This window comes from Peromyscus californicus, unplaced genomic scaffold, assembly GCF_007827085.1.
Source record: "Peromyscus californicus insignis strain IS unplaced genomic scaffold, ASM782708v3 Scaffold_7__1_contigs__length_154581171, whole genome shotgun sequence".
NCBI classification, from domain to species: domain Eukaryota; kingdom Metazoa; phylum Chordata; class Mammalia; order Rodentia; family Cricetidae; genus Peromyscus; species Peromyscus californicus.
In genome coordinates this window covers 87,944,414-87,960,119 of record NW_026294595.1, presented here as the reverse complement: position 1 = coordinate 87,960,119, position 15,706 = coordinate 87,944,414, and the positions used below count along the sequence as shown (strand labels likewise).

The 15,706-nt window shown below is 41.1% G+C and overlaps 1 protein-coding gene across 8 annotated transcripts in view; it reads right to left on the bottom strand.

Moving 5' to 3' along the window:
* Positions 1-15,706, bottom strand: part of Fmn1 (formin 1) — a 380,313-nt gene that overhangs the window by 16,631 nt on the left and 347,976 nt on the right. For all 8 annotated transcript variants that reach the window (XM_052723123.1, XM_052723128.1, XM_052723124.1 and 5 more), the window contains 2 exons: positions 14,251-14,302; positions 9,618-9,767 (listed from right to left, as the gene is read on the bottom strand). In XM_052723123.1, coding sequence (XP_052579083.1) covers positions 9,618-9,767; positions 14,251-14,302 — 202 coding nt within the window. The remainder of the gene's footprint in view (positions 1-9,617; positions 9,768-14,250; positions 14,303-15,706) is intronic.

Genomic DNA, 15,706 nt, shown 5'->3' with positions numbered 1-15,706 from the left:
AAGCCTGTGTTTAAGTCATAGACATAATAGATATTTTTAAAAGTATATGTTTATGTATTGCAAACTTACATGAGAATATGAAAATACATGACAAAATGGACTGGATTAACCAAATGGAAAAGACGGTATTTAATCAGCCTGATCCCAGGGGTATAGAACATAATTCTTCTAAAACATGTATTGAGTCTCCCAAGACCATACTTTGCAATGTGACCCCTTTCGATATCCTTACTCCCCTTTTCTAAGTAACATAGTTCATCTGTTCTGTCAACAGGCAGTTTCTTACCCCAAATTTCAGGTACTTAGGGTTTGAAGAGACCTCCAAGATGACCTAAGTCTAGTCTTTTCTAAACTTGGCTAAGTAACGATCACTAGGGATGTGTTTCCCAAATGTTTACATCTCATATTTAAGGTAAACAGAATCAAGGCATTTATCAAATCTTAGTCAAGCACAGAACACGTTCTGGGGCTGTTCCTGAGACCCCAGGCTTCTAGGCCCTATGCCATTGGATCCTGACTCAGTAAATGGGCTCATATTTCCACAGTGCTTTGGAGCCACTGATCCCCTACTGGCTTCTGTTTCCCCTTCGGCTCTATTAAAGGTGGTCTTTTTGGTAGATTAGTGATATTCCCCAAACCCTCTATTCTCATGCTTTTCTGAGATCATTTTCTTCTCCACAATCACAAGGAATCTTCAATGCCCATTAAATAACATCTGACTCTACTATGAGGCCCTTTCCATGCAGATAATCACATCCTGGGCTCTGTGCTAGGAAATCTGTCACCAAAGGCACAAGAGAGAACAGGATTACGTCCTGGAGGTTCAGGGAGAACATAAGCTGCTAAATATTATGTTACTGTGGGTTAAATGCTAAAGGATGGGATAATAACTATTCTTGGTCGTCAACTTGATTGAACTTAACTAGAACCCAAGCTGTGGTGTACACCTGTGATGATTTTTTCTTGATTGAAACATCTGAGGAAGAAAGACCCACCTTACACCCAGATCTTCTGAGGCATAAAGATTCCCCCTTAGATCTGGGCTACACCAATATAAAGACATGGAAGAAGGAAGCTCTTGCTCTTTGCCTTCTTGCTCTCATTCACCAGCAAGTTCACCCCTGCACTGGTTTTAGAGCCTACTTCTTTGGGATTCCAGTGTATACTGAAGACCATCTGAGACACCCAGTCTCATGGACTGAACAACTATTGGACATTTGGACTTTCCATAGGAAGACAGCCATTGTGGTAATAGTAGGGCTATAACCAGTAAGACACTAATAATCCCACTTGTATGTATGTATGTATGTATGTATGTATGTATGTATGTATGTATGTATTCTGTTAGTTCTGCTTCTCTAGAGAACCCTGACTAATACAGATGTTTAAAACAAAACAAAACAAAACAAAAACCACCCTTACAGACCAGAGTGAACAAGCAATTCTACCTAGTCAAGAAAATTACAGAAGAGTTCTAAAAGAGCTGGTTTTGAAGGATGACTATGCTTTGGTCAGTGGGGAATGGCTGAGAACAGTGTACAATACAGAGTATCAAGGTGAGAAAGTGTGAGTGTGAGAAAACAGTAGGGGTCACTACAGTAGGGGCAGAGAGGGGAGGCTATGGAGAAAGGGGCTGTAAAGGGACTATAGTGCAGGTTCTATGTATTTATTCATCATTCTACGGGTTATTAGAGAAACTGTGATGTTGGTAGTTCATTTACTCCCTCATGTTTATTTAATAGCAAAAAATAAAATAAAACAAAACTCTTCCTTTGCAGGGTTGAGAGGACCCACAGAGTTAATGGACCAACTATGGCTAGCCCCTCCTCCATTAGTTCATCAGCAATGGGAAACAGACTATGGTGTATGGTGAGAGTTAACATAAAGTAATGCTAAGAGATGTCAAGGAGAAGAGAGCAACCCTGTGGCAGGAGAATTAGGAGTGGGATGGTGAGTTTCTGATTTGGGGAAGAGCTTTTGTGGATGTGATATGAAGACCAGTAACCACCAAAGAGGCAAAACCAGAAAGGATCAGAAAGAGATAGAGAAGCTGTCTTGGAGTACTGCTGATAAACTGGGGATCCTATGGTGATATTTTATTTGTATTAAAATATTATTTGTATGTTAATAAATAAAGTTGCCCGGGGGTCAGAGCTATTAGCAAGCCATAGGAAAGCCGGGTGGTGGTGGCGCACGCCTTTAATCCCAGAACTTGGTAGGCAGAGCTAGGTAAGTCTCTGTGTGTTCAGGGATACAGCCAGCATTGGAGACACATGCCTTTAATCTCAATACCAACCATAGAAGACTTGGAGGTCATGTGGTTGGGTTTACAACCAATGAGAAGGCAGAACCAAAAGTCTTTATAAAGACTTTAACACAGGAAGTAGCTCTCTTTCGGAGAGGTAGGACCACCACAGGAGGAAGGGTAAGGTTTTAGCTCTTAGCTCTGACCTTGGCTTTCTTCTTTGCATTGGTTCTGTGTTTCTTATTTAACAAGACGGTTGGTTACATCTACAGGTCCCAGCTTGTTCTGGGTTGTCAAATTAAGGATACTGTTGTGAATGAAGATTGGGGAACCTCTGAGGGGTAGACCTCAGTTGAGAAGGGATGATTTCTGACTGGGACAGACTGATTTGCTGAGGAAGGCTGGACATCCTCTTGATTATGCAATGGGGGATTCAGGCCTAAGCTTAGAGAATACGTCCATTCTGGGTAGGAAGACCCAGGAGGCCAAGCAGATGTGATGGGCAGAATTGTGTATAGTCGGGGCTAGCACAAGAGCAAGGAAGGCATAAAGAGGAGGAGCACAGAGACCTGAAACTTGTGAAGGCTTCATGCTTAAGGATAGGAAGAAAAAGAGACCCAGCGTACTGTGAGAGCAGAGGGGTGTGTGTGTGTGTGTGTGTGTGTGTGTGTGTGTGTGTGTGAGAGAGAGAGAGAGAGAGAGAGAGAGAGGAAGTGCTGTCATCAAAAAGTAGCAATGATGAAGTTAACCATCAATTCCACAAGTGGGAAATGTGGCCCAGTCTGCCAATGGTCTCATACAATTTTCCTGACTCTTCTAATAACAAAAACCATGGGACTTTAGCTGGGTGCAAGGCTTCCAGCTGAGCCTGCATTTCTTGGTCTCCCTTCTATTTGTCCATGAGACTCAGTTCTACCTACTGGGCTAAGAATCAAACAGATACATGCACCTCCTATATCAGACTACTGAAGTTACAAGGCACATCCTCCCCTACCTACTGGTAGTAACTGGATAGCAATGAAGGCATACAAGACATGAGCCATCTTCAGTTTTGTGAATAAGGACCACCTCTTAAGGATGACAGCTATAAAAGGAAGAAAACCAGGTCCCCCACAGTAACACTCCTCACATCCAGGTTGCTATGAAGGACAGAATTCACTGTTTTTCTTTCAGTAGCAGTTATTTTGGTCTTTGTTGTGGGAGTGAGAACTTTATCCTTACTGAGATGTAGAAAGTAAAATTGGTAAAGAAATGACTAATAAACTCTCAACATTAGAGAGGAAAGTAGAAGAAATGGACTAACAGTGCCCAGGTGAAACAAGGCAAGAAGATGTTCTTAAAAAAAAAAAAAAAAGTCAATGGTAGTGGCTGGAGAGATGGTTCAGCAGTTAAGAGCATTTGCTGCTTTTCTAAGAGGTTACAAGTTCAGTTCCCACCACCCACATGCGATGTTCATAATCCCCTGTAACTCCAGCTTCAGGGGATCCAATGCTCTCTTCTGGTTCCATGGACACTGTCCATGTACACACACACACACACACACACACACACACACACACACACACACACACACACACGCACGCACGCACGCACGCACACACGCACGCACGCACGCACGCACGCACGCACACGCGCACGCACGCACGCACGCACGCACGCACGCGCATGCGCATGTACACACACACACTCTTACAAACTCCACAGTCTTATATCCCTCATTGTGTTTTCAGTCTATCCCTATTCACGGCAAACCTATCCTTTCAGATATGAGCCTTGGTCTTTAACAGCTGAGCCATCTATTGAACCTGGACGACATTTCTTTAAATGTGCAGAAGTAGACTTAAATTTATTGCAGACGTGATAAGGAGATTTTCTTTTCTGCGTTTATGACAAGCCTGCATTTAAATTAGGTCCATGAGGGCCCTTACTGTTTGTGTACTTACAGAACTGTTTTCAACTATGACAGGGAAATTTAAAGTTTTGCCAAATAACTAGTGGTTGATTATTTGTATTTTAAAGGGATTCCTTCAAATTATGAAGGATTTTAGTGGTCAGGTATATATATATATATATCCCTACATAATGGAAGGCTAGGGAAAAGAAAATTGACTTCTTACAAGTCACTGGTATGGTTATGAATATACATCAGTAAGGAAGCAAAATTAAATAAGTAAAAATCTGGTTATCTGAGATTTTTCCAGGGAAAACTTTACCTTGCAAAAACATGGATTCTTGTAGCACTGTTCTACAATCAAGGGGCCTTAAGTAGATGGAGGGATGACCTTGGTAAGTCCTTGCTCCTAGAGCAACATAACCAATAGGGTGCTGTGGGATAATGCTTTTGTACACTGGTTTAATAAAATGCTGATTGGCCAGTAGCCAGGCAGAAAGTATAGGTGGGGCAAGCAGACTAAAGGAATGCTGGGAAGAGGAAGAGCAGAGTCAGGCATCACCAGCCAAATACAGAGGAAGCAAGATGTGAAGGCAGAACTGAGAAAAGATATCAAGCTACGTGGCTAAACATAGATAAGAATTATGGGTTAATTTAAGTATAAGAGCTAGTCAGTAATAAGCCTGAGCTAATGGCCAAGCAGTTATAATTAATATAAGCTTCTGAGTGATTATTTTATAAGCATGCCATGGGACTGCGGGGGCCTGGTGGGACTGGAGAGAAACGTTCCAGCTACAATAGGGAGCTCTGAGAACAGTCTTTGCGATCACCTAACCCAGACTGGATCTCTGTTGTCAAGGCTGTGGCAGTTGCATAATTAACCATAATAGCTTCAAGGAATATACACAAAACAAAACTCTGTTGGTCTTCAGCTGGAACTAAGAAAATAAAATATGTAACTCTGTTCTCCCATGGTGTAAATTATAGCCGTGCATATAATGAAATTTCTTATTTGCATTGCCCATAAAATTGACAAAACTTCTTGTTCACTCCTTACTGGCCCATTGTGGGTTTTTTAAATGGTACTTTTAAAGTTTGCTTTGGCTCAGGGTAAAGCATTTGCAGGGACTTTATTCCTGGAGTCCTGGATCCCCTGGGTCATCTTCACCTTTTGCTAATTTATAGCTCACTGTGTGGTTTGTGTGCATGTTTGGGGAATGTCTGGAGATATCCTAACTGGTGAGATGTTTTAGAAGTAAGAATCCATGGGACAGGCAATTAAACAATCAAAAAAGTAAAAATAGAAAATGAGTGGAGAATAGGTTATAGAGGCAGCAGTAAAAATTTTAGGTTACCTTCTTGCAGTTGTTATGCATGTGACCGGATAATATTTGGATTTAATGGATGGAAAAAGATATGTACCAACAACCCAGAAAGTGTTTGAATGTTAACAGATGCAGATACAAAAGTACATGAAAAGGTAAAACCAATACAAAGTTGCCACTGAATATGAAATACAGTCTTGGTGAACTGTAATAGTCCACCAAATGTAACACTGCAGAGACACAAGCCCAGAAAACACTTTTGTGTGTACATCCTTGATTAAAAATAGGAGACCTTCAAGATGAACATTAGTATTTTGTAAACAATAACAAAACTGGGAGAGTGATAATGTACACATTTGTCAAAGTCTAAAGGGCAATGGAAACTCCTCCCATTCCAAATCTCCTCCCATTCCTGTATCAGATCTTGGTTTGAAACAATTTCCAATATCATCCTTAAAATCCTCAAGAGCAAAAGTGATGACCATTATCTCAAAATTGCACTGGTCTTAGGAAAGCAGAAAAGTCATTTCCAGAATCATAATGATTTCAAGCTAGAAGAGATGAGGATTAATGCTTAGTTCCTGCTTCATCCCAAAACTCACATTTGATTGGTTCCCTGTGCAGTAAGCATCTGGCCTAATGGTGCACAGCAAATTAATGGCATAGTGAAGAGGAGAGATTTTGAGATCTGATCTCTGAATAGATCATACTACTGAGCACTGTCTGAAGTCCGAAGGACTTCATTGCGGGATAAGCATCACCACTGGGGGCCACACAATGACAGAGAAGCAACCTTCTACATTTGTGCTCTGACATGGAAACATGCTCTTTCACCTAACACTAGCTTAAATGTCAAAGAAAAATATAAGCCATTAATATACTACCATGCATTAAATTGCATTTCTAATGACACAGTTAATAGGATAAACCATGTGCCCAGGAAATACCCCCTCTATTCTTAACCACAGGATTTACGAGTTTAATGACATAGCAAAATTGGACATTCTAATACAGCATTTAGAGAGTGCTCTAGCTTTAAGAGGGGGTGTTGCCAGCTTGCTATGGAGGCACATGGGTCTCAAGGTTGTATTAGTCTAATGCATATTCATGAAAACCATACTAAGGAGAAAAATAAGTAAATATTCTGTTACCTAAAATTAACCTCAAGTGCCTTAAAGTAGTCCCAATTCTTTCATTTCATTTGGAAGCAAGGTATAAACATTTACTTCTGGGTCTTTCTCTTTGAAAATACTATTATTGATTAATCTTTTCCAGTAACTTCTTGAGTTTCAGTTGGCCTTCAGACACATTTAAAAATCAAGTGATCTCAATTTCTTGTGATGAGATTCCCAAACCACAATTCTTCCCCCAATAGTTAACATGATATCGAGCTTTCATTTGGCTATGGGTTTTGTTTTTTAAGAGTGCCTTTGAACAATTCTTGTGAGTGATGTCCTATTGCTGCATGGCATTTGGTGTTACAGAGATTTAATTCCTTTATGGGAAAACTGTAATCAAAAATATAATATCAAATATCATTAAATAAGTGTCAACAAAGCAATCGTATTACTTCTAATTTCATTATAACAAGTCAACTTAAGTTAACTTGCTTATTTCACACTAATGAATACGTCTGTTAAGAGCCTAAAAGCTAAACTCCTTATCATAAGGAAGAAAAAAAATTTTTAAAGCCTTCATAAGAAAATCCTGGATAATCAATTTAATTGCTTGAATGGACATGCTAAAATGTCCTTCATGGTAGAGTTTTCTCAGCACGCTGCTTCCAAAAATCCTTCCCAAACCATCCTTAAAGTTCAGAGATGTTTTAGGCTGACACTTTGCTGGTGATCCATCTTTTCAGAGCATGGCTGCAATGAAGAGACCCCGGAAAACTGCTAAATGATCAGGGAAGGCTCTTGGGAACTTGTGCTCCTGGGGAGGTACTGGTTTGCAGAGTGTGAAGCAAGCAATTCCCCAAATGTACCCAGGAAACACTGCTGCCAATGCCCATGCTGGGAATCGGAGAAAAAGCCACTCTGAAGGATGACTGGACACCACCACAGCAGAACCACAGACAGTTTGGTCTCACTTCTGTGAGTGTGGGGGCAGGGCGTGCTTTAATTCAGAATACAGTTCAAGACTTCTACAGATTGGTTAATACAAAAAGCAATTAGTTACCCTCTGTGGTGTTGTTTGTCTGCTTTGGACCATTTTTAGGCTTCAGAGATAATTCATTAAGAAGTACACTGAAAATCTGAGTAGACAATTCCTAAGCAAAGGCTGCATGTTCAGAACTTCCTGACTGGTGCCCGGCAGCCTGGTCAGATTGTGGAGATGGCGTGACTCAATAATGAACCAGTAGTCACCATAGATCAAGAAGAGGAACTTCACTCTTCTAGTCTCAAAAAGACTTTATTCCATGAAAGTTAACTGAGGTTCCATTACCTAGGGTGAGAATGCAGATTTGGGACACACTGAAAATCATTGTGTCTTTGTGTTGGAACCCTCCAGAATCCTCTGCACTCACTATGAAATGCAGTTACGTGTCAACCATGCTACCTTGTGGTGTTGCAGGTCTGTCTCTGCTTCACTTTATCTGCATCTTGAGTTCTCAGATTTTACACATCTAAAATTCCTTTCTTTTTCAGACGGCATCTCAATAGAAACTCAGGTTGCCCTCAAAACTCACAATCCTCTTGCCTCGGTCTCCTATACTAGGACTATAGGTATGAACCTCATTGCCTTGCTTGAATACACTCAGTTTTAACTCTTTTTTTCCTGAAGAGGTAAAGCTGGGAGATGTGCAGATAAATATTCTTCTTGTTGCTTTAAGGCATGGTCTCATGTTTTACCCCAGGCTTGCCTGGAACTCACTTTATATCCTAGGCTGGCCTTGAATTCATGGCCATTTCCTACTCTAGACTCCTATGTGCTGGAATTATAGGTGTGGTCATGCATACCTGGCTCCAAGATAAAAAACAAAAGGAGTTTTGACTTCCTTTAGGAAAAAAAAAGGGGGGGGTGTCTTTTAAAAATATTCCTTGAGTAAATATTTAGAGATTTAATAATGAGTCAAATTCTCTAAATTTTCAACTTAAAAAGAGTAGTGTAAGGCAAAACATATTAGTGTACATTGTCTTCATATATAAATACTCTCAAATGTGGCATTTTTTGCAAATTAGATAACAGATATACTAATAGTGGAGTTTTAGATCTCAATGTTTACTACAGTATAGAAGCTACAACTAAACAATCTCTCTCGCTTTGTAGAACCTTCTACCTCTTTCTCTATCATCTTGAAAAACAGTCTCATACCTGTTCTCAGGAGTTAGAGACAAGACCTGTTTGAAGTTTTAACCCTTGGCACCCTTTATGGAACCATTGGCAGCCTGAATGACACAGTCAAGCAGAGATACTTTCTTTCTGATAAACAGTATTAAAGTCTCTCTCTCTCTCCTCTCTCTCTCCTCTCTCTCTCTCTCTCTCTCTCTCTCTCTCTCTCTCTCTCTCTCTCTCTCTTTCTCATACACACACACACACACACACACACACACACACACACACACACACACTCACATAGTACTTATGTTCAGAGCTGATTTTTTTTTCTTTTACTCCCAACTAATAAAATCAAGAGACTGCAAGGAGGCCGAGCGGCACACAGTTTGATGTCCTCAGCAGGATACAGGGAGTCAGAAGTGATGCTGTAAATCCAGCGTGGGGCTTCAACACTGTGTGAAGTGTGGCCTGAGCTGGGGAGATTTCCCTTTGATGCAAATGCAGTATATTAATGGGAACAGCATTCACTTTTATTTGTCTGTACTGTCTGCCACAGCAAAGCTGCCTCATTTAGCTTGGGCCAACATGAAAATACACAGAGAAGCAATCTGTTGCAAATTAGCACAACTCGCCTTTCATTTACTAGCTAGTAATTGGAAGGGGTTAAGAGAACGGAGCTTATCAGATCATGTGAGTGTATCTTGCCCACAGGGGCAGCAAGCTTTCCCTGAATTTCTCCGGGAACCCTGAGGCAAGAATCCTTCTTGGATGTTGACTTGATGCAAAGGAGAACACTGGCACATGTGAAACAGGCATGCTTTGGAAGACTTGAAAAGACGGACTGCTCCAGAGGCATTCGTGCCTCCTCCAACCTTACCTCTCTTTAGATAAGTTCTTACTCTCCCGTTTCCAAATGGTCTTGAAGTCGCTGCAGAACTCAAACCACACCATAAACACATAGCTTGGGGTGATCTCCTTCTCTCCAGTCTTTGGCTTCATTCCAAAATATCCCACCGTTGTTTCAAAACTGCAGAAGGTAGGGGGGAACATGCAAGGGGTAAGTAACTGTCAACACCAAAACCCATTAGGGTGATGACAAGGGATATTGTTGGAAGCTTCCCACATGACTCTTCCCTAACACAGGACTCAGGGCTCACAGGTACTGGAGAGTACCCCAAACTTTAGGAAGCCTATATAGATCTGGCAATAGAGTCACCATGATTGGGAAAACTACTAGGTACATCTTATCTATGTGAACTGAAGAACAGCACAATTCCAAGGTTATATAACCTAAGCATAAGTTTGTTCCCCATCTTAAGTTCATGTCAGTTTTCTGATCTTCACTCTGTATTTAATGACTACATGTCATATTATGACATATTGACTGCTCCAATAATAGTCAGTTAGATGGCCAATTGGGAACAGAGAAAATTGGGAAGCTTCTGTCCTCTCTGCGTTCTGGCATGCTCTGGTTCCTGGCTCCATCACTTGACATCTCACTCTCATTTTCTTAAGGGTAGAATAAGAAATTTACACTATATGGCCTTTAAAAGAGCTACATTTTAAAACTTGACCATAAGACAAGAATATCAACCACCAACATATAAAAACAGACATAACTGTGAGCCTAGTAAGGTTAGATGAAAAAACAATCTCCAGTCAGGCTAGAAAGGAGCTCAGACTTTTCTACGGTAGGCTCTTAGAGAACGCTGTGACCTGCCCCATGAAGGCACACTGCCCACGAGCCTGACTGGGCCTCCCAAGCAGCCCTTCATGGAGGCAGTACCTTTGTAAGGATTTATAGCTCTGAACTCCGTCTTTTTCCCCCATGCCCTCACCCACCCCAAGCTTCACAGGCTCATTTGCCAAGAGCAAGAACTCTTAAACAGCCCCCTTTCAAGGGTGTTGGAAACTAATCAAAGCAGGAATGGCCAGCCAGGTTTATTACTCAATGCTCTATCATCTGCTCAGGCATGGTGTTTTTTGTGGCCATCCTGAATACTGAGTTTCTAATGGGACTCTATTCAGTGGTGATTGTAAAACCCCAAAGCCCTGTGACTATTATGGAGCATACTTTCATCTCCTCCTCAGTTATTGGGCAATATGTATCTCATAAGATTTTATCACATTTCACAGATGAACTGTTAATTGATTCCATGGCTACGATTAGGTGAGATCCAAGCTGGAGCTGCTGCTCCAAATCTCATAAATCCTGTGTGCTTCTGTAAATAACAAATCTGTTTTTAATGCAAATTAAAACTACTGGCCAGGGAATTTGGCCCCTAGTTATTAAAAGTAAGTGGAGAAAAGAAATGATGGCAGTAATATCTGAAGGGACTTTCTGATAATTCCAAACACACATATTTTGGAGCAAAACCAGTAATCAAAGAAAGTAGCAAAGTCAACTCTTACCCCAGACATAACACCCATATCTACAGCTGTCAAAATACTGATAAAACCAGATGAGTATTCTGCATCATATACCTTTACTTCATTCAACATGGAATTTACATTGTAATATGAAGCTATGCAGAGAATTATACAACCAATAGAGGCAGGCTGTGGATTTCCTACTGAGCTATTGGGTTTAGAACTAAAGAGACTGGGCAGGTTAACATTTCCAATAGTCTCATTCTTCAGATGAGACAACGGAGGCCTGGGAAGACTGAATGACCTCATCCACTGGCAGACCTGAGTCTCTAATCAGGTTCCCAACTCCCTGTGAGATGCATGTCCTACTCTCCCCTTAGGTTGCTCATGGGCACTGATACAGGCAACTACCAAACAAGACAGTCACTTCCTCTCATTTCTCTTTCGGATTCATGGATTACACATGGATCACCTCAGGGGGGCACACCATCATTTCTCCTCTTTCCTTATGTTCACTTTCTATACAGAAACAGAGTTGTATGTATGCAGACATAGGAGAGAAAAATTTTCACTTTGTATTCAGAGGAACTCATTAGCTTCCTATTCCATACTAGGATGTAGTGATGAGCATACATGACTAATTGCCGCGATTCCTCCATCATGACAACACCTCCACGTTATCTGGAGTCCACATTTGGACACACTAGACATTGGTGCAGTCAGAAGTAACAGTGGTTCTGACGTTTATCACAAACATGTCAGTCCCCTGGGGGTTTCTCTTTTCCCAACTCTGTCTTCACAGCCTCAGTCAGTGCGTGCGTGCGTGCGTGCGTGCGTGCATGGTGGTCATGGTGGTAGTGGTGGGGGCATTGGGAAGCCCTGTTTGACTCTGTCAGAGGCGTTGAAAATTAAAAGACATGCTGCATTTCAGCATGTTTTCCCTACGTGTTTTGGGAGCATAGGCAGCAAGTGACTGTTTAGAAGAAGCAAGTAGAGTCCAAGGTATGCTTTAATGATAGTGCTGTGATACTGACAGACACTCGCTCTGAGAAGGTGCCTCATTTAATCCCAATGTGCCCCTTCTATTTATAAAAAGGCTCGGAGCTACACTATGAACCCACCACTGCCTGATAATGTCCAGACTATTGCCCTACCCAGTCAAAATGTTCATCCCAAAAATTCAGTTTTGGTTCATTGAACACTGCACTGAAAACTTGACATTTGGACAAGAAAATCATTGATATTTAATTCCTGGGGCAATTTTCTCCAATAGACAGCAGACAAAGGATGCTGTGCTTTTTGAAATGTCCAATTCTCAGCACACAACTTCCAAATAGTATTCTACTTAAAAAAAAAAAAAAAAGATAATGTCTAATCATATGTTTTGTTTTATACCAATGTATTTCATCTCATTTTAAACTAGTCCCTGATTCTCTTCCATCACATTTCCTTGTCTGGTCCACATTCTTTAAATTTGGCCAAACTTTTTTCTTTTTTTTTAAGGGCAGATGATGATTGTATCAAAGAGCCCAGAGCTAAGCAAACTGCTCTACACTTAGTGTGGAGATGCCAGAGCGGGACACATGCCCTTGCTGTTTTCTCATGCGTGCTTCCAGAAACTGCTTAGGAAAAGCAAATATCCCTTGGCCTCAGAGTAAATTGTTTCTCTTGAGAATAAAACATAAGAATTTACTAAGTCTCACACGAATATTGCAACACTGACCACAGCCTCCTTAAAGAGTGCAAGCAAACAACCGTGGTTTCTACATTAAAGATGAGATCTAACATATTTCAAGTGTGACATGAAAGCTAGCCTACCTTCACCACAAAGTCACGGAAAATGCTGACAACCAGAAGTTATGACTCCTCTTAGCATGCCTAATGCACAGCAGCAGCCCAGGCCTCTCTAAGATGGGCCCCCTGCCCTTCAGCCAAAGTCTTGAAAAGGGATTAGGAACTTGACATGCACCCCGGAAGCTGAACTGCTGCTTGGCCTGATACCAGCCTGCCCTTGGTGATAGCCTCTTCTCTGAGTGCTGAGTGTCTCTGACACTAATTTTACACACCAAGGAAAGAAAGCGTAATGTAAGGGTAAGTCCAACAGAGGGGAGCCAAAATCTAAAAGCATAACCGTGTAATTGTCTTAGTTTTCAACAATTATCATGATAGGATGATGCTCATGATTCAAGAACATGTCTACACTTAGAAAACTACACGACTGGCCTTCATTTTGTTTTCATCGGCATCTTAATTTTGTTGGCAGATTACAGCAGGAAGCAGGACTAAATGTTGGCACCTGTCTCTGGGTTTGCAGAACTGTGGCTAGAGTGAAGGAAAAGGACCCATTTCTAGTTTATGCGTTCTTACATTCATAACTATGAAATTATTCTCATCTATTTTGTAAAGCTTATTTTGTTTCCCCTTAGATGCTACTTCCTACCCCTGTTCCCTCATTGAATTATCTGGAACTTTTAGAATATTTAACAGTCAGTGGTACCTCAGGCCTCTCTCCTGAATGACTCAATATACTAGAAGGGAGGTACAACCAAGGGGCAACTGAGGTGAACTAATTAAGAGATCCTTCCCCCAGGGATTGGAACAGATGGATTCTGGGTTCCACCAGGTGAGGTGATGGCTACCCTCTGGTGTCTACTGAGAGAATCAGGAGTTAAGAAGAGGGGTTAGGCTCAAAGGAAGAACCCTAGGGTCTCTTCTGACTTCTGAGGGAGTTTTTGTCCAAAGAAGGTATCCCTCTTTCTGCCTGTCCCTTGTCTATAAAACCCTCTACCATCTGAGAAAAGAAACTGAAGTCAATGGGAGGGGCGTCACTTCTGGCTTACTGTTCATAGATGTTTCAACAGACAGGATCCAAGGACTAGCTGTTCAAACACAATCCAAGTGAGATGAGTTAGTCATAAATGGTCAAATGGCACAAGACTCTACAAAGAGGTAGGAAATAGAGCAATGCTGCCCAGGCCTTGTGGAGGAAGGGCTGAGATGAGGAGTTAGTGCTTCACAGTTTCAGAGTTTTGGATGGAGTTCAAGAGAAGATAGTTGCACAGCAATGGGAATATCCCTTATGATTATAAACATAAAGATGTCTAGTCAGTAAGAACCGAGTCCAACTCAGAGCCACTTACCTTTTCTGTGCATTCTCCAAGTGCATTTCTTCCATTTTATGCTCTTTTTTGGCTGTGGAAGAGAAATAATAATGATTAAGCTATTTTCTTACATAATCACCCTTGTGTAATCATATAGCTTTGATCACATCAATTCATTATTACAGGAATTCAAGAGTGCATTCGAGTCACATGCCTGGAGATCATGTTCAAAAACATTGCCTTCTTGAACATGACTGTAGCTAGCCACAGTCAAATAACTCTGTTTTGTCTGGAACACCCTTGAGAGTGAAAGGGAATGATAATAATTATAGCTGGAAAAATACATAAATTGGAAAAGTTCTGATAGATGTGGTTGCTCGAGTTATAGCTGGCCTCCTCATGATCTTTACCATAGGCCCATTGTGCTCTCTCTCTCTCACCCCCAAACATAGTAGAGTAGTATCTGCAGCAACTCTGCTGGAGTTCCAGAGCAAGCACAAGAATCCTTGCACAGTCTTCCTTCCATTCACAAGTTCATTGTCAGTCTAGGGGAACCTATGGATGTTTGTCTCAGATCAACATTTTGTAAATGCATTAGGAAAGAAATGCATAAGATTACTGTGGAAATTAATGACACTGAGATACAATATGAATCTACTGATGAAGAGTTCATGTTCTGGGATTATTTAACAAGGAAATTTTATTCTAGGTGTTTTACAAATTTTTCTACTTTGAAGATGATATTATTATGTATGAAAATAACATTCATACTTTTAAAATACCCAGAAAAAAATAAGTAGGCCACAGCATAATCTATGGGTAATCTAAGATGACTTTAAATGAATGAACAAAATGTCTGTCATAATAATCTCTATTGAGATACTTCATGAAGGGAATTAAAGGATTTACAATATTAGCATTGTATAAAACTTGGGTCTGCCACTTACTACCTTTGTGTGGGACTACGGAGAAGTTACTCATGACCAAATGCTTAATCATTGCCTCATCTATTCTCCAAGAACAGCCATAGTAATCACTGTCAACGTTAAATGAGATAATGCAGGTACAGGGCTGAGCACACAACACATGCTCCCTCCACGACATGACAGCATTTATTAACACCTCATCCTCATTTTCTTTGTCATTCATTCAGAAATGGGCCCCCTCCCTGATATCATACTTGACATAACTTCTAAAGTGTTCATAATGTCCTAGGAGGCCCTGGCTCCTTGGAGACACCATCCTTTCTTTCCCACATTCATTTCTGTGTGGCCAGATGAGGTTTGAGCACACAGAGTGCATCTGAGACTCTTTGCCCCTGTGGTTTCTCTTCCCTGGAGTATCCCACTTGGACTCTACATAGCTGTCTCCCTCCTTGCATTCAAGTCTCAGCTCCAATGCCAGCTTCTCTGATGGGTCTCACCACAGAGAAAAACATCCATTCCCACCTCTCATCCCCAGGTCCTCCCTCATGGTCTCTTCCTTTTTGCTTCAC